Source organism: Pinus tabuliformis, chromosome 1_1 (assembly GCF_031772625.1).
Source record: "Pinus tabuliformis cultivar Carrire ecotype Pingquan chromosome 1_1, CPIR1, whole genome shotgun sequence".
In the NCBI taxonomy this organism is placed as follows: Eukaryota; Viridiplantae; Streptophyta; class Pinopsida; order Pinales; family Pinaceae; genus Pinus; species Pinus tabuliformis.
Genome location: NC_142297.1, coordinates 688,824,839 through 688,852,094, shown reverse-complemented (window position 1 = coordinate 688,852,094; position 27,256 = coordinate 688,824,839). Strand labels below are relative to the sequence as shown.

Here is a 27,256-nt window from a genome sequence, read left to right as displayed (position 1 = left end):
AAATGACTTATAACAACTTTTCGGTTCTTGAAAATGAAGTTGAATGCTCTATTTGTAATAACTTTGGTCATGAAGACTCTGAATGCAGGAGCAGGTTTTGGAAGACAACTCAGAAGGAACAAACCTCAAATGTCAAAACATGGAGAATAAAGGAACCGCAACCAGAAAGATGTGGGATAGCCTTTTATGCAGAAGGTCAAGAAAGTCTATGGTACATTGACAGCGGATGTTCGAAGCATATGACAGGGGACAAAGAAAAACTTGAATCATATACCGCATTAGAAAAGGGAAAGAAAGTTTCTTTTGGAAACGATATCTCTGCAGCCATAAAAGGAAAAGGCGTTGCTCCGTTGAAAGAGAAGGTCAAAGCTGGAAATGTTTTGTATGTTGATGGATTGAAGCATAATCTTCTAAGTGTCAGTCAGATGTGCGATCAAGGAACAGAGGTAATATTTAGATCAAATGGATGTCGTGTTCGTGATCTTGATACAGGTGAAATAGTGATCAAAGGAAGAAGGACTCCAAATAATCTATACATATTTGAAGAAAGACAACAACAATGCTATTTGAGCAAGAATGATGAACACTGGCTATGGCATCGGAGGTTGGGGCATCTAAGCTTTCCACAAATAAGGAAAGCATGCAAATATCAGGCAGTTCGTGATCTTCCAGATATCAAAATTCCAGACAACACCATATGCAAATCATGTCAGTTTGGAAAGCAAACCAGAACTAATTTTCCTGAGAAGGAAGGATCAGCTAGCATGCCTCTTGAGCTAGTACATACAGATACATGTGGTCCATTCAGAAAAACAACACCTCGAGGAGAAGAATATTTGATATTATTCATTGACGATTTCTCCAGGTTTGTCTGGTTAGGACTTATGAAGCACAAAGATGAAGCATTCAAAAAATTCAAATCCTTCAAAGCCTTGGCTGAAAATGAATCAGGACACAAAATTAAGTGCCTCAGATCTGACAGAGGTGGGGAGTTTACCTCGAATGAATTTTTCGATTTCTGTGAAGAACATGGGATAAGAAGAGAATTCTCTACAGCTAGAACTCCTCAGCAAAATGGAGTTGTGGAAAGAATGAACAGAACAGTCGAACAAATGGCTCGTGCTATGCTTGATGAATCAGGTACTCCCGCAACTTTCTGGGGTGAAGCTACACATGCTGCGGTTATTATTCTCAACAAAACAAATTTCCGAGTAAACAGCACTCAAAATCCTCATGAGCTCTGGTGTGGTAAGACTCCTTCGGTGAAGCACTTCAAAATCTTTGGGAGCAAATGTTATATTAAGAATACTGATGAGCAACTTGGCAAACTTGAACCAAGAGCAGATGAAGGCATTCTTCTTGGTTATTCTCCACATAGCAAAGCATACAAGTGCTACAATAAAAGACTTGGCAGAATTGTTGACAGCATTGATGTTGTGGTTGATGAGAAGGGATACATTCCTAGGCAAGTTCATCATGAAGACATCGAAGAAGATGAAGGCTACCCTCAAAGACAGAATGATGAAGAAGAACCTCAAGAAGAACCAGAGGAGCAGACAAGAATAGAAGAGAAGACTCCATCCAGATATGTTCAGAAGAATCATCCAGAATCTCAGATTGTGGGGCAGAAAGAAGCAGGAGTACAAACAAGAAGAACAATTGCAGAAGCTTCAAGCTATTTGGCATTACTCTCTTCCACTGAACCACAAAATGTGAAAGAGGCATGCAAAGATGAATGTTGGGTCAAAGCAATGGATGAAGAACTTGAGCAGATTGAAAAGAACAACACTTGGGAATTGGTTCCTAGACCAAAAGATAAGAATGTCATAGGGACAAAATGGGTCTTCAAAAATAAATTGAATGAAAATGGAGAAGTAATTAGAAACAAGGCCAGACTTGTTTGTAAAGGGTATGCGCAGCAAGAAGGAATAGATTTTGAAGAGACCTTTGCTCCTGTTGCAAGACTTGAGGCCATCCGAATGTTCCTTGCTCTCTCAAGCTTTCAAAACTTCAAGGTATTTCAAATGGACGTGAAATCAGCCTTTCTGAATGGAGACTTAGAAGAAGAAGTATATATTGAGCAGCCAGATGGTTTCATTCTTGGGAATGATCCAAACCTTGTATGCAGATTGAAAAAGGCTCTCTATGGTCTCAAACAAGCTCCAAGGGCTTGGTACTATCGTTTGGACAAATATCTTCACCAACAAGGTTTTTCAAAAGGATCAGCAGATAGCAATCTCTATATGAAAGTTGAAAATAACAAATTGCTAATACTTGTTGTGTATGTAGATGATATTATCTTTGGCAGCAATGAAGAGGCTATGAGTCAAAACTTTGCCTTGGTTATGCAGAAAGAATTTGAAATGTCATTACTTGGAAAATTGACATACTTTCTTGGATTTCAAATCCAACAAAATGAAGGAGGTATTTTCTTGTCTCAAACCAAGTACCTCAAGCAGATCTTGAAGAAGTATGGCATGGAAGATTCAAAGCCAGTATGTACCCCCATGGTTACAGGATGCAGCCTCAGTACAAATGATGAATCAGCAGCAGTTCATCAACCAACTTATAGATCCATGATTGGGAGTTTGCTTTATTTGACAGGTACCCGACCAGACATTATGCATGCAGTAGGAATTGTTGGAAGATTTCAAGCCAACCCAAAGGAAACTCATCTTCAGGCAGTCAAAAGAATCTTCAAGTATCTTCAAGGGACTCAAAACTATGGCTTATGGTATCCTAGAGATACAGATCTCACTCTTCATGCTTACACAGATGCAGATTGGGCCGGAAGTGTGGATGACAGGAAAAGCACAAGTGGTGGTGCATTCTTCATGGGTTCCAGATTAGTATCTTGGTTCAGCAAGAAACAGAGTTCGATTGCTTTATCTACAACTGAAGCAGAGTATGTGGCTGCGGCATCTTGTTGCACACAACTTCTTTGGATGATGCAGACCTTGCAAGATTTTCAAATCACTTGCACTCCACCTGTCTCTATCTTATGTGATAATACAAGTGCAATCAGCATTTCAAAGAATCCAGTCATGCATTCAAAGACCAAGCACATACCAATCAAGTATCACTTCCTCCGGGAACAAGTGCTTACACAAAAGGTCAAGTTGGAGTATGTTTCTTCTAAAGAACAAGTTGCTGATATTCTCACAAAACCACTGCCCAGGGAGACTTTTGAATATCTCAGACAAAAGCTGGGAGTAGTTGATGCTTCATCATGCTATTGAATCTTATCTGTTCTAAAGAAAAGTTGGTGTACGCGTGTTGTATAAGGGATATCCGCGTACATACGCTGATTTATGCAGGTGAAGTCGCGTATATGGAGTTCTGAGCAGCAAGGGCAGACTCTGGTTGGAGAAGGTTTGAAATGGGTATGCCAGAGTCCTTCAGGCACAGTTTCAGGGGGTGCAGCAGGCACAGTTTCAGGGGGAGCAGCTTAAAGTCTAATAAAGCATTGTTGGCATTTAGATGTTTTTGGTTCTAGTTCACAACTGTTGATTGGTTTCAGGAAAAGGAGCACAGAAGGAAATCTTGGTTGCTGATCTAAAAGATGATTATCAGATGCTGCTGGTGACTTTCATAAGTCTTGGTCTAGATCTTTCGTCTCTATGTCATGTATCTCTTTTGTGATATCTCTTTTATGATGTCAAGGTCATGTAACGGCCTATGTTGGTTTCCCCACTATGCCTGGGATGAATGATGTAATGTAATTGGTTGTTATATGTAGATTTCTGATGTATCCCCTCTTGGTTGGGAGTATGGATGTATGTATTGAGTCTTTTGGTGATAGGAAGGTCCTTTATGATGTATAAGTCTTGGTTCTTTTTGAAGAACATCTTTTACAGATCTTGCCTACAGTCAGGGGGAGCATGTTCAGCACAGCAGAGCAGAGATATCAGCATGTTCTCAGGGGGAGCACAGCCCTTTGCCCTTGATGACAAAGGGGGAGAATGATTCTAAGGATCTTGGGGTTGCCATCAAGTCCAAAGGGGGACATTGTTGGCATTTTGGCACAGGTGTGGCAATACGGTTCAGGTGTTGTCCTTGATGGCAATTCTCTTTGATGACAGATCTCAATCCAGACTACAAGAATGAAGAGAAATTTCATATAAGCCCAAGTTGCGTATACACGCCGGTACACTATATACTAAGTTGCGGATACGCAGGCTCGCTATATACGAAGTCGCGTATACATGCAGTTTCATGAACAGAAAAGAGCGTACATATCGAGAAGCTTCCCTTTGGTCCGTGGTAGTTAGTCCTCGGTACTTGAGCCTATGTTTTTGACCAAGGTATCTCGACAAACGTGTTGATCCCTAGTTTTGAAGTCGATGGTATTGTGTTACTATGGTTTTGGACCGTGGTATTGTGAAGGGCCTAAGGCTATATAAGGAGAAGAAGATCATTAGGAAATAGCACTAAAAAAGTCTTGAATATCTGATAAAGAAAGAGATCTAGTATGCAGGTTCTGGGTTGCTTGATCTAAGCTAAGGAGAGATCACACCGGTTGATGGAAGACTAGATCTAAGGATAGATCGGGATCAAATGGTTTGAAATGAACTATCGGTATATGGTTGATTACGCATATATTTAGATCTGCATACTGACGCAATGTTATGTTCTGAGTATGACTGATGTCTGGTACAGCTGCAAGTTATGAGAAATTATTTTTAGATCTGTACGCAGGTTGTCTTTGGTAAAAGCGCGTGTATACGCGGGTTGGTTTCATTGAAGTAGCGTATACCTTTTGAAGCTTAATTTTTGGGGTTGCAGTTGGGTCTGACTATTATTGCAGAAGTTCTGTAGTCTGCTCTGTGTTCTGGTGACTGGGTGTTTGACAGGGTTTCAGTGGTTCAATGATTCAAAGATTGATGATGCTAGTATGATCTGTTATGTAAATTGATGAATTGTGGTCTTCAGATTGTAATGTTGTGTTTCAGGGATATCCAGTCTGAAAATGTATGAAAAGTGGTTCCTGAAGGAAAGAAGATTGTAGGCCAACACCTACGTACTAGTATCTTAGCTAGTACAAGAGCAAAGGGGGTTGGAGCTCCCTTCCAGGGGAGTCTGGAAAACGAGATAAGGTTGTAGCCTTCTGCAGGTTGTAGCCTGCGTACTGGTATAAGGTTGCACCAGTACAAAAGATTGTAAACTGAAGTTTCTTATTAAAGAAAGATAGAGACGACTTGCAGCAGGTGGTTTTCACCAGTGTTGCACACATCGCGATTAAATCGCGATAAAATCGGAAAATCGCGATTTTTTGAATTTCCCGATTCAAAGCGCGATTTTTATCCAAAAAATCGCCAAATTTTTTTTATAGCGATTTTTATCGAAAAAATCGCGATTTTTTGAAAAAATCGCGATTTTTTCGATAAAATCGCGATTTTTTCCTTAAAAATCGCCAGAGGCGCGGGCAGCGGGGGTTTTATATGGAAATTCGATTTTTTGTTTATTCATTCAGCAGTCCGCCGCGGAGGAGAAGGAGAAGAAGGGAGGGAGAGGGTTGCCGTCGGTTGTGGGAGCGAATCGAAGCGATTTTAGGAGGAATCCAAGCCAAGATCGCCAATTTGTCCATAAACCAGGTATGTAGATTAATTTTTTTTTGTTTTGGTTCTATAAAAACTTTGTTTTTCATTGTTTTTAAAGAATTTTTGGAAATTTTTCATTGATTTGGGATGGGTTATTTGTTATGACTATGAGAACCAATTTTTGATTTTTATTTTCTCATTTTCTTTAAACATTGTTTATTTTTTTTGATTTTTCATTGTTTTTTGGGTTTAGAAATTGGGATTTTGGAAATAATTAGCTTGTAATTTTGCAAATGCTAAATTGTAATTTGTATTTACTATTATCATTTATGTAATCCTAAATTCCTATTTCCTAATCCTTATTTTTCCATAGGTTTGCAAATTCAAAATTCAAAAACAAACATGCCAAGGAAATTGGATCCTTTCTGGGAATATAGTGACCCTAAAACTCCGAATGATAGACAAAACTTGATTTGCAAGTTGTGTGGAAAGGAAATATTCGGGGGGGTGTACAGGTTGAAGTTCCACCTTGCACAAATCCCTGGACGTGATGTGGGGCCCTGTCTAAAGACAAATGCTGAAATTATCCAAAAAGCCATGAGAGCATTGGGAGAATTAGAGCACACTAGAGACGCCAAAGAAGAACTCAAAAGGCAACTAAGAAGGTCAGTTGAAGGAAGTGGGCCAAGTGGCACAGGTTCTACTGCAGCGTCAGTCAATCCGTTTGCTGCATCATCATATTTTGTTCCTCGAACCACACCTGGTTCACAACCAACTATCGGTTCAATGATGAAAAGAACTGAAAAAGAAAAAGCTGACAAGTTGATGACAAAATTTCTCCTCTGGAGTGATATTCCTTTCAGCATTATAAGGAATAATCCATTTTTCCAACCTACTCTTGATGCTGTTGCCAGTGTTGGCCCGGGGTACAAACTCCCTTCTCTTCATGATTTCAGAGGCCGGCTTCTTCAAGATGAAAAGCGTGACTGCACCCAAAGATTGGAGGATTTTAGGGCATCATGGGCACAAACAGGATGCACTGTTATGTCAGATGGTTGGACTGACCAAAAGGGGAGAACCCTTATAAACTTCTTGGTTAGTTGTCCCTTGGGGACTATGTTTATCAAATCTGTTGATGCAACTCATCAAATCAAAGATGCAAAAAATTTATGTGATTTGCTGGATGTGTTTATTTTGGAGGTGGGTGCAGAAAATGTTGTCCAAGTCATAACGGACAACGCTGCAAATTATGTTGCTGCTGGTAGAATGCTTATGGACAGGCATCCTACTTTATTTTGGACACCTTGTGCTGCCCATTGTATTGATTTGATGTTAGAGGACATAGGGAAAATTCCCTTTGTCAAAGAGGCTGTTGACTCATCAAAAACCATCACAAAATTTATTTACAATCACACATCTGTGCTTAGCTTGATGAGAAAATGCACCAACAACAAAGAGTTGGTGCGCCCCGCCATTACACGGTTTGCGACGAGTTTCATATCTCTTCAATCCCTCTTGAATTCTATGTGGGATTTGAAGAGAATGTTTGTTTCAGAGGAGTGGCGTTCTTCGCCAATGAGCCGCAAACCAGAAGGAGAGGCCGTCTGCAGACTTGTTTCATACCAAGAAGACTTCTGGGCGGGAGTGCAGGAGGTGTGCGCTGTCACTGAACCTTTGGTAAAGGTTCTTCGGTTGGTAGATGGTGAGAAGCCCGCAATGGGCTATTTGTATGAAGCCATGGATAGGGCCAAAGAAGCCATTCGGTCCTACTATGATGACAAGGGAGATGATGGGTTCCAGAGACAACTCCTTCTATGGAACGTCATTGATGAGCGATGGAACAACACACTCCATCGTCCCATTCATGCTGCTGGCCTTTTCCTGAACCCTGCATTTTCTTATGCATGTGGGTTTAATTTTGATGTTGAGGTCGTGGAAGGATTATTAACCTGTGTCCAGAAGATGGTGAGAACTCCAGAAGAACGTATGGAGGTCTCTAGACAAATTGAGCAATATAAGTTGTCAGCTGGCACATTTGGCTTTGAGATGGCTATCAATGATAGGACGGTTAAAATCCCAGGTATTTTTTAGTTTGTAGTATGTACTTTGTAACTTTGTTTCAAATTTCATTGTTTCTTCAAATTCCATTTTTTTCTTATGTTTATTTAAAATTTTCTTTGTAATTTTGTTGTAGACGCATGGTGGAAGATGTATGGTGGCAGAGTACCCCTTTTGCAAAATCTTGCCGTGCGCATCCTCAGCCAAACATGCAGCTCCTCGGGATGTGAGCGCAATTGGAGTGTATTTGAAAAAATACACAACAAGAAGCGCAATAGGTTAACACTTAAACATTTAAAATATTGCAAATTTCCAAATAAATTTTTGAATTCATTAAAGTTTTAAACAATATTTTTTTTATAATATTAATTATTAATTTATTATTTCATGAACTTTGTACAGGTTGGAGTCCCATAGACTTAATGACATGGTCTATGTCTACTACAATCTTCGATTGTGGGTGAAACAACTAGAGAAGACACCTGATACGGAAGCCATCTCATTGGATGGGATTGACACCACTGCTGAATGGAGGGTTGAGACCGAGAGGCCTCTCATGGATCCCACTGAGGATTGGTTAGTGCAGGATGAGGGGGAGGAGGAGGGGGAGGAGCAGGAGGAGCAGGAGCAGGAGCAGGAGCAGGAGGAGGAGGAGTTGGAGGAGCAGGAGGAGGAGGTGACACCGCCTACCCGGGCTACCCGGGCTACCACTACCACCAGTAGAGGACGTGGTCTCCGTCCACCTCAGCCTCCTGTAGCTGCTACTACTAGTTCTTCAGCTTCTAGAGCACGTCAGACTCCACTGCCATTTCCACCACCACAGGCACCAGCTTCTACATCTAGAGGGAAAGAGAAAGTTGTGCCATTTTCTCGCAAGAGGGGCAGAGGAAATCAATAGGATTAGACTTTCATTTTATTGTATATGACATTATGACATGATGAGATACATTATCATATTTTTTGTTGATATTTTGAGGCTGAGTTGGACTTGGGACTCAGGACTTACTATTCAGGACATGATTCAATGTTATGTGTGATTTTAGCGCTAGAAATGATATTAAACATCTTATATATTAGTTTTTTTATCATATTTATGTGTCAATGTATTTATTTTATGTTGTAGATGGTTTAGATATTAAAAAAATTGAAAAAAATTGAAAAAAAATGAATATTTTTGTGCCAAACGATTTTTTCCCGCTTTTTTCCGATTTTTTCCCGATTTTAACGATTTTTTCCGCTTTTTTCCTGGCGCCGATTAAATCCCGATCGCGATGTGTGCAACACTGGTTTTCACCCACATGGGGTTTCCACCTTATATCATGGTGTTCATGTGTGTGGCTTTTGTGTGATGATCTGTTTTGTTATACTGCACCTGTTTATCTTTAATATGGTTAATAATGTCCTGATGCATTTACTGAAGATAAACTAACTGAATCATAAGATTTCTGGTTATACGCTGGTTGCTTTAGACACAGTAGCGTGTACACGCTGGTTCACTTAACTGAAGTAGCGTATATGTTTCTGAGTATGAAATTGAAAAAGTTTTATTGATCTGATAATACTAATTCACCCCCCCCCTCTCAGTATTATTTCCAACACTATCATCTGAGTGAGTTGCCATCAAGGACAACACATGTGTCATAGTGCCAAATCTGAGTCATAATGCCAACAATCTCCCCCTTTGGACTTGATGGCAACCCCAAGTCACTCTCCCCCTTTGTCATCAAAGGCAAAGGGTCATGCTCCCCCTGAATACATGCTGAGTTCTCTGATATGCTGAAGTGTGTTGATTGAGCTTTATGAATGAGTCTGTGCTCCCCCTGAATATAAGCAAGGTCTACAAAAAGATGTTCTAAAAGAACACGAGTCTATACATACATCATAAATGACCTTCCTATCACCAATGACTCATACATACATCCATCTCCCAACCAAGTGGGGATATACCAATTGTTTATATATGTCAAAACAAAAACATTACATCATCCATCCCATGCATAGTGGGGTAACAAAATAGGTCGTTTCATGACCTTTTCATTAAAATATATACATGACATATATAACAGAGATCAATAACAACTATTATCAGCAGCATTTGTCAATCAGCATCCAGTCCAATAACCATGTTCTCCCCCTGAACCTGTTCCACCTGAATAAAAAAAAAAACTATGTGAATCTGTACCATCTAAGATAGTGCCAACAATGCATTATTAGAAGCATATGCTCCCCTTGAACCTGTGCCAGATGATCACTGTCAGATCTGATCCTTTCATATAATAGAAGAGTTATCAAGGCATCATCATCAAACAGATATATATCAAGTTATCAACAACTTATGAGAGCTAACATATTTCCACATGTCATCCACAGACTGTAACCATCATCAAGCAGAGCAGATAATTCACTGAACCATATCAGACCCCTTTCTTCCTGAGTTTGGCCCACTGCTTTTCTTCAAACCAACATATGCGTGACTGTATCCACAAAAACTGATGTATGTACGCGACTACGCTTCATGAAACTCGCATATAACCACCTTTCTCTGAAACAGGTAGGTTTTAACAACAGGATGATGCATCAACTACTCCCAGCTTCTGTTTGAGATATTCAAATGTCTCTCTGGGCAGTGGTTTGGTGAATATATCAGCAACCTGTTCTTTGGAGGGAACATACTCCAATTTGACCTTTTGTTCAAGTACTTGTTCATGTAGAAAATGATATTTGATGGGTATGTGCTTGGTCTTGGAATGCATGACTGGATTTTTTGAAATACTAATGGCACTTGTATTATCACATAGAATGGAGATGAGTGGAGTACATGTGATCTGAATGTCTTGCAATGTTTGCATCATCCAGAGGAGTTGTGTGCAGCAAGATGCAGCAACCACATATTCTCCTTTAGCTGTAGATAATGCAATTGAACTTTGTTTCTTGCTGAAACAAGACACTAATCTGGAACCCATATAGAATGCACCACCACTAGTGCTTTTTCTATCATCAATGCTTCCTACCCAATATGCATCTGTATATGCATGAAGTGTAAGATCCGTATCTCTAGGATACCATAAACCAAAATTCTGTGTCCCTTGAAAATATTTGAAAATCCTTTTGACTGCCTGAAGGTGTGATTCCTTTGGATTTGCTTGGAATCTTCCAGTTATTCCTACTACATGCATGATGTCTGGTCGGGTACCCGTTAGATAAAGCAGTCTGCCAATCATGGATCTGTAAGTTGGTTGATGTACTGTTGCTGATTCATCATTTGATCTGAGACTGCATCCTGTTACCATTGGGGTACATACTAGTTTAGAATCTTCCATGCCGTATTTTTCAAGATCTATTTGAGATATTTGGTTTGTGACAGAAAAATACCATCTTTATTTTGTTGAACTTGTAGACCAAGAAAATATGTAAGCTCACCAAGCAAGGACATTTCAAATTCTTGCTGCATTACCGAAGCAAAATTCTGACTCATGGCTTCTTCATTGCTTCCAAATATGATATCATCAACATACACAACAAGTATTAGTAATTTATTATTGTCAATCTTTGTATATAGATTGCTATTAGCTGATCCATTTGAAAAACCTTGTTGATGGAGACATTTGTCAAGACGGTAATACCAGGCCCTTGGATCTTGTTTTAGACCATAGAGAGCCTTTCTGAGTCTGCATACAAGTTTTGCATCATTTCCAAGAATGAATCCGTCTGGTTTCTCAATATAGACTTCTTCTTCTAAGTCTCCATTAAGAAAGGCAAATTTTACATCCATTTGGTATACTTTGAATTTCTGACAACTAGAAAGAGCAAGGAACATTCTTATTGCTTCAAGTCTAGCAACAGGTGCAAAAGTTTTTCAAAATCTATACCTTCTTGTTGAGCATATTCTTTACAAACAAGTCTGGCCTTGTTTCTAATAACTTCTCCATTTTCATTCAACTTGTTTTTGAATATCCATTTAATTCCTATGATATTTTTATCATGAGGTCTAGGAACTAATTCCCAAGTATTATTCTTTTCAATTTGCTCAAGTTCTTCATTCATGGCCTTGACCCAACATTCATCTTTCCATGCTTCATTTACATTTTGGGGTTCGGTGGAGGATAGCAATGTTAGATAGCGTGAAGCTTCTGTAATAGTTCTTCTTGTCTGTACACCTGCCTCTTTTTGTCCCAAAATTTGAGTCTCTAGATGATTTTTCTGAACATACTTGGACGAAGTCTTTTCTTCTACCGTTATCTCTTCTTCTGGTGCTTCATTGGTTTCTTCTTCAGAATTAGTGTGATTTGATGTGGAAGGATAATCCTCATCTTCTTCATAATCTTCTGTTTTTATTTGTTTTGGGTTTTTGCATGCTTCATCAACCACAACATCAATACTTTCAATAATATTCCCAAGTCTTTTATTATAACATTTATATTCGCTACTTCGGGAAGAGTAACCAAGGAGAATACCTTCATTTACTCTAGGTTCAAACTTACCAAGTTTTTCATCAGTCCTTCTGATGTAACATTTGCTTCCAAAAACTTTGAAATATTTTATAGTAGGAGTCTTACCATACCAAAGTTCACGTGGAGTTTGAGTGTTGTTTACCCGAACATTTGCTTGGTTGAGAATAGTGACAGTAGCAAATGCAACTTCACCCCAAAAGGTTGCAGGAGTTCCAGACTCATCTAGCATAGCACGAGCCATTTGTTGAACAATTCTGTTCATCCTTTCTACCACTCCATTTTGTTGAGGAGTCCTTGCGGTGGAGAATTGCTTTTTTATTCCATGTTCTTCACAAAAGTCAAAGAATTCATCCGAAGTAAATTCCCCTCCTCGATCAGATCTGAGGCATTTGATTTTGCGATCTGATTCATTTTCAACTAAAGCTTTGAAGGCTTTGAACTTTTCAAGTGCTTCATCTTTATGCTTTAGAAGTCCTATCCAACACATTCTGGAAAAAAATCAGTGAACAGTATAAAGTATTCTTCTCCACGAGGTGACTTTTTCCTTGATAATCCACATAAATCACTATGAACAAGTTCAAGAGGCTTACTAGCTGATCCTTCCATTTCAGGGAAGTGCGATCTGGTTTGCTTACCAAATTGACATGATTTGCATATTGTATTTTCTGGAATGCTAATATCAGGAAGATCACGAACAACCTGGAATCTACATGCTTTTCTTATTTGAGAAAAACTTAGATGCCCCAATCTTCTGTGCCATCACCATTGTTCATCATTTTTGCTTAGATAGCACTGTTTTTGTCCTCCCTTGAGTATGTATAGGTTGTTTGGAGTTCTTGTCCCTTTAATCATGGTTTCTTCTGTATCAATCTCACGAACAACACATCCATTTGATCGAAACACTACTTCATTTCCTTGATCACACATTTGACTCACACTCAACAGATTATGCTTTAAGCCATCAACATACATAATATTCCCAGCTTTAACTTTTTCTTTCAAGAAAACAGAGCCTTTACCTTTTATGACAACAGGAGTGTCGTTTCCAAATGAGACACTCTTTTCCTTTTTTAAGGCATTATATGAGTGTAGTTTTTCTTTGTCACCTGTCATGTGTTTTGAGCATCCACTATCGATGTACCACTGGTTTTCTTGTCCTTCTGCATACAAGGCTATACCACATCTTTCTGTTTGTGGTTCTTTCTTTCTCCATATTTTAGGATTTAATGGAGTTTGCTCCTTTTGAGCTATTTGCCAAAATTTACTCTTGCATTCAGATTCTTCATGACCAAAGTTGTTACAGATCGAGCATTCCATTTCATTTTCAAGAAGAGAAAAGCTATTATAGGAACTTTTCTTGATCCCTATCACATTTCTTTGATTTCGTGCTTCTCTAGTCATGATAGTTTTGTAAGCAACACATTGAACAGCTTTGTGTCCAAAATTATGACATGAGAAACATTGACCATTAAAGAAGTTCCTGCTATTATTGAATCTACTGCCTTGATGATTGTAGTTGAAGTTCCTTCTACTGACCTGTTCATTGATATTCTTTGAAGCAAATTGAGTGTGATTTACCTGAGGTTGATTGTGGCCTCTGTTCATCCTTGAAGTAAATTGAGCCTGATTCACCTGGTGATCTGCTTTATGCCTTTGCTGACGATTGTCGAACTGTTCACTGCTCTTTGCTACATCACGATAACGTTTAGTGGAGGTTGACGGCTAAGGATCTTTTCATCCTTTTATAGTCTTAGGCCTTATTCAATACCATGGACCAAAATCACTTAGGACCAATACCTTGGACCAAATACTTAGGGTCAATACCTCGGACCATATATCTTGGACCAATACCATGGATCAAAATACCATGGACCAAAACTTAGTTTTCCAAGATATACACGCCTTTCATTCTATGAAAGTGCATGTGTATGTATACGCCCTTTTTGGTCTGTTAACCCGCATGTATATGCTACTTTGTCAAGGTGAACATGCATATACTTCTCTTTCCTCATTCTGTGAAGTCTGATCTGTAACTTTGAGCTGTTAACTTGTTGAACTGTGATCTGTCATCTGAGTGAGTTGCCATCAAGGACAACACCTGTGTCATAGTGCCAAATCTGAATCATAATGCCAACGGATTGTACTTGAAATTGCTTAATAAGAAAACTCTCAGATAGCTGCACTGATTTTCCCACATTGGGTTTTTCCGGGGACATTGGTCCAAAAATAACAATGTCATTGTGTGTGCTTGTTTCTGTTTCACATTAATATTTTATTTTCCCTAGGTTTAGACTTAGGGACTACATTAAGAATATTGATTATTTTAATATCTCCCAAACTGTTTAGAATTTGCCCAAACCATTTTTGGGTATTGGAGATCTCATGTGCTTTAGCCTCTCCACCATTTTTCGTGGCTAGAGCACATCCTATGCTATCCGAAATCAACACTCCCTCTCAGCGAGGACTGTGCTCTAGTAATACTCTTCACTGAGAAACACCCTGATCATCCAGCATCGGTCCCAGTGCTGATGCTAGGCCTGTTGCCCAACATCCCCTGTACTGCTACCCATGGCCCTGCAACTACCACTGCTGCATTTGTACGACAGCCGCTGTCATCATGTTGCATCATGCTACCCATAGCACTGCCACTGCTAACTGCTGCACTACAACTCAGTTATTGAGAAGTAAGTAACTGATCTCCAAACTCTAACATCTCTGTCAGGCTAGAGACACCCATGATGCTGAAACCAATGTTTTTAAAACCGGAACCGGTGACTGGACTGGTCCACCTAATGAACCGTTTTATCGACCGGAACCGGTCTAACCGGGACTGGTTTGGTATAAAAGAACCGGTTTTAAAAAAATACATTAAATAATTAATTTTTAATGAAACAAAACTATTTTTAAGATGTAAAAACATGATTCCAAGCCAATAGAGACAAAATATGCAAAGTTTGCTCATTTATATACCATGTAAAGGTGAATATATCAAAATGGCACCGAGTACAATACATATCATCGACAAAATAGCAAAATACATAAGAAATGAGGCTCTAAATGGCCTATAAAGTCTAAAAACAATGCTGCAAGCTATGAGGTCATTGGCCTACTACAAGTCTACAGTGTACACATGATCAATCATCAAGTCCATCACCACTACTAGACACAGGATCATCATCAGGAGCTACATAGACATCATCTGGTTCAGAGTCTGAGGATGCCTTAGCCTGATCTGCAACCTCAGTATCAATGCCACCAATGACAATAGAAGTGGACCTAATGCAAGCACGAGTTTGTCGACCTGCACGACTAGTGCCTTCCATTGGTTCCTTGCCTTTCCTGACGCTGCTACTGATCCTGGTTCTGATGCCACCACATCATCTGCCTCATCCCCCGCTAAAGCCATGTCGATATCAAAATTAGCCTCAAACACAGGATCTTCAGTCTCCTCCACCCATTCTGATGTTGGATCAATATCGTCCAACACAATAGGATCTAGATCAGGTGATTTGCTCATCATTTGGTTCCTCCTCAGTCGAAGGTTGTATTGCACAAAAACAAGATCATTTAACCGTTTTTGTTCCAAACGGTTTCTCTTCTTCGTGTGTATGCGCTCAAAAACAGACCAATTGCGCTCACAACCTGAAGCACTGCAAGTTTGACTGAGGACTCTAATTGCAAACCTTTGCAATTGAGGACACTGGCCACCAAATGACTCCCACCAATGTGCTGCAAAGAAAAAGACATTAATTAGTAACTTAGTTTATAATTTGAATTGTAAAGATTCAAGAACGTAAACAATTTTAACTTGAAATGAAAAACAAAATGGAAATTGGAATTGCTTACCTGGTTGGTCCACATCTCTTGCCATCTTTGCCAAGTTTTTGCCAAAAGTACCACTTGCCATATTGAAAATAGTAAGTTGTCTATGTATTTCCAACTGGTCTACATGGCTAGGGACCATGCGCTCCAAGCAATCAATCAATCCAGCTGTGACCTCCCCATCATGCTGATCTCCTAGCCAATTTTTATAGTGATACCTTGGGTTCAAAAAATACCCGGCTGCATGTATAGGACGATGGAGTTGATTGTTCCATCTGTTATCAATGATCTCCCATATACGGCCATATTTAGCTAACCTGTCCTTGTAAGCTGCCCGTATCTGCTCCTTTTCCTGATCCATAGCTTCATAAATGTAGCCCATGGCCAATCTTTCCCCATCGACCAACCTTAGCACCTTAACAAGGGGCTCGGTAATTTTCACAAGCTCTACAGACCTTTTCCAAAAATAAGTGTCTAACACTTTCTTTTTGGTGTCTTTTCCATCTGGTCTACGAGCCCATGGAGATTCAGACCATTCATCAGAGGAAAACATTTTCTGCAAGTTTTTATGTTGACCATTGAGACATTGCAACGTGAGGAAGTGAGTTGCAAATCTCGTAATTGCAGGCCTAACAAGCTCTTTGCCTCCAGTGTGTTTCCTCATTACGTTCAATACCCATGAGTGGTTGTAAATGTATTTTGTAATGCACTTGGCATGCTCTACAGTGTTTTTTACCCACTCCACTTTGCCTATATCCTCAAGCATGAGGTCTATGCAATGTGCAGCACATGGAGTCCAAAATATGGTCTTATATTTGGCCTCAACCATCTTTCCAGCAAGAACATAGTTTGAGGCATTATCAGTGATGACCTGCACAACATGCTGCTCCCCAACTTCCTGAATAACATTATCCAAAAGCTCAAATAGAAGGATTGCATCCTTTACCTTATCAAATGCATCAACTGATTTCAAAAACATGGTTCCTTGAGAGCAAGAAACAAGGAAATTAATGATAGTGCGGTTCTTTCCATCGGACCATCCATCTGACATAATGGAACAACCTGTTTTGAGCCATGAATCTTTTAAATCAACCAAATACTCATCAATGGAAGATATCTCTTTTTGCAAAAGAGCTCCCCTCAAGTCATGCATACTAGGGCCTTTGAAGCCCTTTCCTGCAGCTATAACAGAGTCCCACATAGCTTGGTAATAAGGTGAGCGAGCAGCATTAAATGGGATATCTGAATCATGCCACCATCTAGCAATGTATTGGTGAGAAGTTTCTTTGCATTGTCTTTTCCAATGTTGATCCAAAGTGGGTTGAGAACTTGGCTGGGAGGAAGTGGGATTAGAAGAGGCAATGTTGGCAGAAGATGAGAAATAACTTTGGATGTTTGTTCTCTTTGTTCCTTTTGATGGTTGGCCAATAGAAGGATGAACATAGTGAAAGGGGTCATTGGTGGAAGGGATAGAAGTGGAGTCTTGAATCTCATAATCATCATACCCACTCTCTTTCATGGCTTCAACTAATTCCCTCTTCCTTGCAATGTCATCTTGGATGGCCTTCTCCCTAGCCTTATCCTCATAAAATTTTTCAAGATTGGAAATGTATTCTGCCCTAATAGGACCTAACAGTGCATTTGGTGCATCACATGGCTTTACTTGGCCTCTTATCCCAGCCAAGTGTTGTTTCAACCTAAGAATACCCCCACCTCCAATAGATTTATGGCATAATTTGCATATCATTTTTCCATCAATTACATCACAATGAGCCCATGCACTGTCCTTTCCTTTTGGAGCCATGTTTGCTTGAAATAATAACAATTTGCAAAGAAATCTGCCATTTAAAAAAAAATTGCAGCTAAGCAAAATGGAAAACCAAAGATAAATGTAGGAAAACAAATGCACATGCAAGGCTCAAGCTACAAAATTTGATAGCATAGAGCTAGAGAGTTTATAGCATACATGATAGATCATAGAAGTGAGAAGTTTATAACACATAAAAAAAAAAATCATGGACAACAGACTCAAATGAGGAATTATCAAGTGCAAATCCTTACCTGGAAAGGCAAACTAGCTCCCTTAGCCTCCTCTTGAAGATGGCAACTCCACTGACAGCTACACACTATCTCCAAAATAGCTCCAACTCCAACTCCAAGATGACTACTTCAGCAAAAACTCCACACTCTCCAAGCTCACAAACAAACTCACAAACACTCCAAATCAGTTGTGTGAGACAAATGAGAGTGAGAGGGGTCTCTTATAGCTTGGAGAGGGTGTTTTTGGAGGGAAAATACCTTTACCTCCCCCCCAAAACCCCTAAACCACAAACCACCAACGCTTTTTTTCATGAATCGGTGGGCATGCCATAAACCGGCCGGTTTAGGATGGAACCGACCGGTTTGATACAAACCGGCCGGTTTTCACTGGTTAGGGCCTCAAATATGGTGAAATGCAAGGTTGGACCGGGTTTTTTGGCCAGTTCGGACCGGCCAGCTATCTAACCGGCCGGTTTGACCGGTTACCGGTTTTTCAAAACGGTTTTAAAAACATTGGCTGAAACTCCCTCTGTTGCTGACAAGTGCCCCTTCTTTGACCTCTGCGTTGCTGCAACAACTCCATGCATCTTGCATTGCTACCTCACATTGTCCTTGTAATCCTGCACTGTAGATCCCTCTGTTGTTCCATCCACATTTGTCTCTACTGACATCCATTAGTACTGCTACTCCTCTTCGGGGTTCCCGTAGCAAGGTATAATCCAAGCGGCTGCGTACCTCAAGGATCCTGCCCCTTATCGTTTGTAGTTTGTCTAACTATAGCTCGATGTCTCCCCACTTCCTCTCATGAGGTGCATGAGCACTCATGGCATAGTTATCATCTGTCTCCACTTCTTTCTCTGCCCTTGCTGGTGCAACTTTGGTCGCAGAAGCCTCTCCCTTTCTCTTCTTCCTCAGACACTGACTCGCATAATGACCCAGATCCCCACAGTGGAAGCATTTGACCTTGGAGAGGTCCTTCTTCTTTCGTTTCTCCTCCTTTCCCTCAAATTCTAGGGCAACATCCTCCTCTTCCTCCTTGATTCTGATCCCCTTTTCGCTGCTTCCTGCCTTGGTTAGCCTTCTGATCTCTTCCTGATGAAGAGCCGCCCACAATTCCTCCCAATCTGGAAGGGTCAATCTGCCCAGTATGCTCTGGACAAATACCTCCCAGTCCTCTGAGACTGCGTTTAATGCAGTCCTCACCATTAATTCCTGATCCAGCGTGGCCCCTATGGAAGTCAGTTGATCTTGGATCTCCTTCAATCGACCGAGGAAGATGTCGATCTGTTCTCCCTTCTACATCTGGTATGACCGCAACTGATTTTCTAGTAGCATCTTCCACTGCACGGAAGTATGGTGATACAATTTCGTCAGGGCCTCCCACACCGCATTTTTCATTTCCTTTTCGGCAATATGTGGTACTACATGGTCCCTAACCCAGTTAAGGATGATGCTCTTGGCCCTCGCCATTGCCTCCTTGTACTTGTCATTTTCAACTGGGTCAACTAGGATCGCTATCGTTTTCAAGGCGAAGTCCTTGAGACAATTCCTGTCTAGAACGGACAAGATAGTGGCCTTCTAGATTATGAAGTTTTAAGCTCCATCCAGTTTTTCCTGGTCTCTTACCCCGTTCACTGCCAATTCGCTGCTCCTATACTTCCCTTCTGGAAGTTTTCGGCGTGACTCCCTCTGAGCCTTGATTTCCCTCCTAGAAACCCCTCTGCCAATGTCGAGATGCCCCCACTCCGATCGTTAGTGCAGCTGCACCACTGATCCAAATTTTTTGGCTAGAAATCCTCGGTAACAACTTCCTCCTCCTTAGTCTTGCCTTGTTAGGTATTGTTCTGACCACAGTACCCCACCAGCTTCACTCGCAACTTCTCCACAGCCTCCTATGCCCCAACGAACTGAAGGTTAGAGCCTCTAGACTCGCACAATCCCAGAACCAGCAAAATACGCAACCCCTGGCCACGGGCTTCAATCCTTCCTGACTGAGAAATATGATCGGGCACTACGTAGGTCAAGTCTGCTTCCTTTCTGCCATTGCTCTGATCCTTCTCCCGACTCAAACTTGATGATGCAGGCACTGCATCACCCCTTCCTTGTTGCTTCTCCGCTAGGAACAACTTCTGTCACTCGGGACAGTTGTTTCTGCTGCTATTGCTCTGCTCGACTGATGCCCTCAGTTCTCCTGTGATTTGCAACCACGCTCTGATACCATGTTGGAATTTCTAAGTCTAACTGTTAGAAATCCTTCATGTACTTTCTGATTTATTTCTGCCTACTTGTTCTGTCTAATTAACAAGTTATTTACCATGTAAATACTGAAAATAAATACAAGTACATGCTCAACACATTACAAATCATCAACTGAAGGAAAACAAAAGCACACAAGCAACATCGTTGTTTTTGGACCAATGTCCCCGGAAAAAACCCAATGAGGGAAAACGGTGCAGCTATATGAGGGTTTTTATTGTTAATCAGTTTCATAATACAATCTGGGTGCTAGAAATGGCTCTCACCCAACAGAGAATGCTCTCGACAGTAGTACCTCTCAGTTGGAGACAGATATTTCGCCTAAAAACCTCGAATGAACAATCCCACAACTCTCAGCTCCAATCTGCCCCACGAAATCTCCCAACGTCAGCCTCTCTAGCCCAACGTCAGCCCAACTCGCCCTGCGTCAGTCTCTAGAGGCACTACGTCAGCCCCTAGAGCCTCTGCGTCACCCTCTCCGGGCTTCTGCGCTAATGCTGTTGGTACCCTCTCTACCTCTCTGCTTCTATATTCACTACCCCTCAGCTGCAACTCTGATCACTCCTTCGATTTCTTCAGCGAGCCCTGCCTCAGAAAATCGAATTCTTGATCAACTCGGTGTGTTCTCAAAGTGACCCTCAAGCCTCCTCTTATACTTTTCTCATTGAGAATTCAATGGCCAAGATTAAGTCCCTAATCAACGATGAAGATTAACTATGGCTTCATCTATGACTTTTGGACTTTTCTAACACAGTTTTATATTAATTTACAATTATATTTTATTTTCCCTAAGTTTAGACTTAGGACTCCATTAAAAATATTAATTATTTTAATATCTTCCAAACTGTTTAGAATCTGCCCAAACCATTTCTGGGTAGTGGAGATATCATGTGCTTTAGCCTCTCCACCGATTTTCGTGGCTAGAGCAAATCTGATGCTACCCCAAATAAACACATATGGGCAGGATCCTTGAGGAGTCCACCTCTTGGATCAATACCTTGCTATGGGAGACTACAGTATTCAGTAGTAGGATGGATTAGTGCCAGTTAATGCAGTCAGAGACAAAAAAATAATGGCGGAAAATGTGAGTGAATTTTACGTCACTTCACCTGGCAGAATTCTAGTTGATTCAACACAAGACTGGCTAACCTTGACTATTTCTACATTGGGTCTACGTCACCTTCTCTACCCTCTGTGTCAGCTCTTCTGGTTGTTCCAGTAGTTCCCGGTAGTTGCAGTAGTTCTGGATTGTAGGTGACAGGCAGCTTTTTTGCGTCAGCTCTCCCGGCTACTGTGTTGCCTCTACGTTAGCTCTCCTAGCTACTGTGTTTCCTCTGCGTCAGCTCTCCTGGCTGTTCTGGCAATTCCCGACAGTTTTGGTTGTTCCAGAAGTTCTGGATTCTGCGTGATAGATAGCTTTTCTGCGTTAGCTCTCCCGACTCCTGTGCTTCCTTTCTGCAAGCTCTCTCTGCCTCTTTGTCAGTATTCTCTGGAAAGTCCTCCTTCCGGATTTTCACTACCCCTCTGCTGTTGAATGATCACTTAGTTCAAATTTCTGAGCTTCCTAGCCCTCGAAATCAAACTCTAGATCAATTCTCTCCCTCTGTGTGTGTTTCCAATTGAACCCCCAAGCCTCCATTTTATACTGTTCATGTTGAGTCTTCAACGGCTGAGATTAAGTCTCTAATCAACAGCTAAGATTAAAACATGACTTGATCTGCCTTCTAGATCATTCCCACCCATGTTTTCATTAATACCCGTTAATATTTTAATTTCCCTAAGTTTAGACTCAGGAACTCCATTAAAAATATAAATTATTTTAATAAAATACATTCCGGGTGGAATTTCACCAAATGGTTTCTGAGTTCTTTAAAACTCATGTGCCTTAGCCTCTCCACCAATTTTCAAGGCTAGAGCACTTCCAATGCTAACAAAAACTAACAGTAGCTAGTAGCAGTCGGAGACTCAAGAGATAGTTGCATCATACTGATCAAAGTTAATTCAGTATTTATGATGCTTTTCAATTGCAGATGTTGCAATCTCAGCAGCAACAGATGAAGAGTGAGTTGCAGTGCAGATGTAGTGTTGGCAACAGTTAAGCAAGGTCAACAGCAGCACAGATGCAACAAATATCAGAGTTATGCAACGTGACAGGAGATGATGCAGACATAGGGTGCTGCTACAAGATGTGCACTAGAGCATTAGAACACATTCCTCACTAACAAGGAGTGTTAGTTCTTGTTGCATCGGATTTGTTTGTGGAGAGGCTAGAATAAAAGAGATGTCCAAAAGCCAGAAATCATTTCCTGGAAATTCTGCCTAGAAATGACATAATTAGATAATTAGCCAGTTTTTAAATATTTCCTAAGTCTAGACTTAGGGAATATGGTTAATTAATCATAATTAATTAAGTCAAGGCGTGAATGATCTAGAAACTCACACAGATAGACTTCAAGTTAATCCTAGCCATTGACTAAGATTTAATCTTGGTCGTTGGGGTCCCAAAAGAGGATTATAAGAAGAATTCGATGGGCACTTGGAGAAGACACTTGAGAGGTTCGATTTCATGAGAAGATCAATTTCTAGAGTAGCAACAATCAGTTGTTGGAGAGAGAACCTGTGAGATCAAACCAATAAGTGGGGCAGAGATAGTGATTTGGAGGATTTTCCACATTCGGAGAGGCAGTAGCAAGTGAGTCGAATTATCCGAGAGAGGCAGTGTCGATGGGCAGCGCAATTGCTTCAGTCAGGTAGTTCGATACGGAGAGATGAAAAATCGTTCTCAATTCCAGAGGCTGGGAAGGAGTCCCAGAGAGCCAGAGAGACGATTTTCTCAGCATCCATAGGCAAAACGACTTGATCAGAGCCCAGTCCGAAGCAAGTCGTCCAGCTAGCTACACAAAGCAGCGTAGAGGCTGTCGCAGTGCTCTAGGAGGCCAAGTTTTTGATAGGGGAAGTCAAGCCAGAGATTTCTTGTGGGAGAAGGGTAACTCCCTTCAGTGTTTTGATCAGTTTTGCTTGTTTTTTGGATTTCCAGTTGGGCTTCCATAGATGTACTCAGATTTCATTTTTGCATAATAAATCAAACCCTCACTGCTGCAACGATTTTCCCAAGTTGGGTTTTTCCAGGGACATTGGTCCAAAAATAACTATGTAAATTTGTGTGTGCGCTAGCATTTCTTCCAGCATTTATTATTCCACAGTTTTATTTGTGTAGGTTGCAGTGTGAGTTATTAAGTATTTGTTGTAGGAAAGAGTAAATAAATTATTAATTAAAAATAACAATTAGGTGAATAATTTCCAATTGTTGCAATAGGATTCCGAGTTATGGAATTTTCACACTCTAAGCACTGCCAAGGTCGAATATATTATAGCTAGTATGGCCTATTGTGAAGTGATTTAGGAAGCTCTTCAGTAAGCCATTTGAGCATTTGCTAGAAACCACCGTTGTATGTTGTTATAATTAGAGTGGGATTCTCCTTTTAGAGAATCCTATGTTCCATGACCGCTCCAAGTTTACTGCCATCAGGGACCACTTTATTTCGATATGGTACAACGAGGATCAATCAAGCTCCATCATTTCAGGATGGATGTGCAGGTTACCAACATCCTCAAAAAGCCTTTTGGTAAGGTCAAATTTATCTTCCTTCAGAGAGAGGCTAGGAGTTGTGGAAAGACCCTACTATGAGGGTCACAGTTGAACATTGAGCTCTGGGAGCTCCTAGGGGCCTGGGGTACTTCATGGAGCTATGTGCGACCAAAGGGTGAGTAGTTCACCTTCCCTTAGGGTATGTTATGTACAGGGTGATTGGTTCACCTTCCCTTGTGATACCCATTGATGATATATGTGAGCATAAGGTGAGTGGTTCACCTTTCCCCACGATTGATGATATATGCATAGGATGAATAGTTCACCTTCTCCTATGACAGATGAGCAAGATGAGTGGTTCACCTTCTCCTGCAGAGGCCCCAACATACATCTTACCCATGTAGTTTGGGACTCATGCGAAGTACCTCTCATCTGGCCAATGAGTTGGGAAAAGAGGATAGGGACCATAGCACTACAGATGGACGCATCGACGTACCTGTACCCGAAACCCGAAACTCTGAAACTTGGTTGAAACTCAGCTAAAACTCAACCATCGTGTAATCATCTATGAGAGTTAATACAGACTTGGTTTTCCTTCCCAATTGTCATCTATGGGTTTCATTCCCTCTTTTCTTGCAAGATAGTGTGTTATTCACTTATATATAAATTTCTATATATATATATATGACGTTTCGGCCAACATTTCCATTTTTGGGAGGTGACATTTCTAAACATACCTGTTTCGGAATCTTTGAAATGTTTCGGTGCTTTGTGCAACTTAGAGTCTAATGGATGTAACTCTTGATTAATTGTAAAACCTAACTAGGTTTAGGTCTTGAATGTCTAAAAAAAAAAAACTTATTTATTATGCTCCTATTATAATGACATGCTTGACTTCATGCTCTTGTACTATTTGTGTTTGGCTGTACTTGTTGCTGAAAGTTTACAGGTACAAAGTCTTCAAGGTGATGAAAATGCTTACCTCATATTTGATGATAATTTGATGATGATGTTGAGCATGATGGAAAAAGGGAGTTGTGAGAACCTTAATGACATTAGAGTCGATAGGTAATTTTCCTGCCATGTTAAGGAATGAAGAAGTTTTGAAAGGTCCAAAATTTTTCGATGAATTGTTGTTGCAAAAAGGAAGAGCCTGTGTGACTAGAATAAATAGTTGAGGGACTTGTCCCCTAGTTTCCTGGATAAAGGAAAGTGTATCTCCCTACTTTAGAGGGAACTTGAAAAGAAGTGAATGACTTAATGAAAAGGCCATAAGGATGTTTGAAATTGGAAAATAGTTGAAGTAATACTAATGGCTATTCGTGATTGATAAAGTTGTCAACAAGATGTTTTTGGAAGAAGTGTTGAGGCTGAGTTGGATGCTGCTGAGAAAAATTGAAGTAAAGCTTCCGACTACATGTGTTTGATATGATGATGACCTAAGGAGCATCAGTATATTTGAAGATCCCAGAGGTTTTTGTTAACTTGTATATATATTTGAATGTTTATTGCTAATTGGGATTGTGAATGTACATGTTAATCTCTCCATAAAAAGGTTGAACATGTTGAAGCATGCCGTAATTGATGGACATATCTGATTTAGTTTACACGGAGAGATGAAGCTTCTTGGGGCGACAAGACACTTGGGGGGACATTTGGTTGGCCTGTGATGACATCTAGATCCCGAAGAAGGGAGGGTGGTGTTGGTCTTGGAGCTCCGACCTTGGATACGCACCTAGATCCTTGGGTTGGTGTTAGAGATAAATTATGATGGTACCTTGAAAGGTTAAAGCTTGGAACACACCTTAGTCCCACCCGATTAGATACCTTGGTCAAGTATCTAATATGTAGCACTGTGTGTTGTGACTCTTCATAGAGAAAATCATTTTGAGATCTTCCATGTACATATGTATATATGATATGATGAATACCTCCCTAGTTAAGGAGTGTTTAATAATGTACCTAGTGTCAGTCTTCATAATTGTATTTGAGACTTGACTCATAATGTAATGTATTTGTCAAAGACAAGGAAAGGAAATTTTATTGTGAAAAAAAAATTATTTATTAAGCACGGCTTTCTTGATTTATTATTTTATTTCTAGATCAAAGCCTTCATTGTAGGCTTCTTGGGTTTATGTCTTGAGTACTAGACTTTGTCATCATGTATTAGACCCTTCTTGGACTTTATCAATCAAGAAAGTAAATTATTTTGATGTAAAATAAGTCAATTAGGGCTCCTCCACCAAGTCGACCTCAAGTTCTAAAAGTTGGCTTCAAACATGAACCAGAAACCACTATAAATAGGCAGCTACTCGACTCATTTGGCAGAGTCAATCAAGCAATTCGATCTGTAGTTCCAGGAGGGCAAAAATAAATGCGAAATAGGAAGAAGACGAAGCGAAGAAGAATAAAACCTAAGCGAAGAAGGAAAAACCTCATTTTCTCTCTCTTATCTTTCACAAGTGCGAAATTATGATGCTACAGGGGGGCTGAAGTTGTAGGGCTGCAATTTTGAAGCTAGAGGACCGAAATTCTAAGTTGAGGCTAGGTTGAAGGAGTTTGACTAAAATTGGCTTTTCGTATTTGGTTAATCATTTTGGAAGGTTGACTTGGTGGAGTGAGGGAGGTCTTTTGGTCAAGTTTAAGGTCTTGGTTTGTCTCAGTTTGATTTGGATATACTAGTGGAAGAGTTTGACTAGGTTTTCCCTTTCTTACGGATTTTATTCCTGGTTGATTGCATATATTTTGTGCCATTGATATTCATGTTTTGATTTGATGATTACTTGATGAGAAGAGTATAAAAGAAGAAGATAAAGAAAGTGAATAAGGATACAAGAACATCACAAGTAATTGTCAACATAAGAAAATCTTTCTGCCTTTCCAATTTTCTAACATTCTCAAGGCAAATCTTCTCGTCTTTTGTGTGTTGTGATCTCTACTATTCTAATGTTCTTTATGATTGAATTTTTGAAGTATAATCACTGAATGATATATTGGAATAAGTTAAAAGAAGATCTACATCAAAATTAATTATTAGAATTTCATAAATATTGTGCTAACCCTAATTGCAGTAAGAAAATCGAAACTTTAATATTGAGGTTGTTGGAAAGATGCCCATCATTTTGGTTGAGAAACATCCATGCTAGGGGAGAAGAACTACTCATTACTATTCAGCCCTCAATTCTCTCTTCAAAATCCATCAGCCAAATATATTCTCTTGGAAGGTCGTTATTATGGCATTTGCAAAGAACAACGATACTTGAGGAGGCCTTGAGATTGTTTCAAAAAAGAAGAGGGAGAAGCCATATTAATATTTATGGAAGCCCTGAGGGAATGAAGTTATTTAGTGATTTGTTAGGTCCACATCATTTCTATAAAATTTTAAACTAATGTATGAGGAAGCTAATTTCAAGCCTTAACAACTAAATTCACATCACTTACCAATAACTAAGCCCAAGGGAGAGGGATAGTATGAAACAACATCGGCCATAGAAATCACA

The 27,256-nt window shown here is 40.1% G+C and overlaps 1 protein-coding gene across 1 annotated transcript; it reads left to right on the top strand.

Annotated features, from left to right (window-relative positions):
* Positions 1-7,748: 7,748 nt before the first annotated feature.
* Positions 7,749-8,660, top strand: LOC149215288 (uncharacterized). The gene is made up of 2 exons (XM_089391063.1): positions 7,749-7,876; positions 8,001-8,660. Exons 1-2 carry the CDS (start codon positions 7,749-7,751, stop codon positions 8,494-8,496), a joined length of 624 nt encoding a protein of 207 aa, XP_089247189.1. The 3' UTR covers positions 8,497-8,660.
* The last annotated feature ends 18,596 nt before the right edge of the window (positions 8,661-27,256 follow it).

Excerpts from the sequence above, each read along its gene's own strand:
- LOC149215288 (XM_089391063.1), top strand. The coding sequence starts at position 7,749 with ATGTATGGTGGCAGAGTACCCCTTTTGCAAAATCTTGCCGTGCGCATC. Across the intron at positions 7,877-8,000 it reads CACAACAAGAAGCGCAATAG|GTTGGAGTCCCATAGACTTA; the intron begins GTTAACACTTAA and ends AACTTTGTACAG.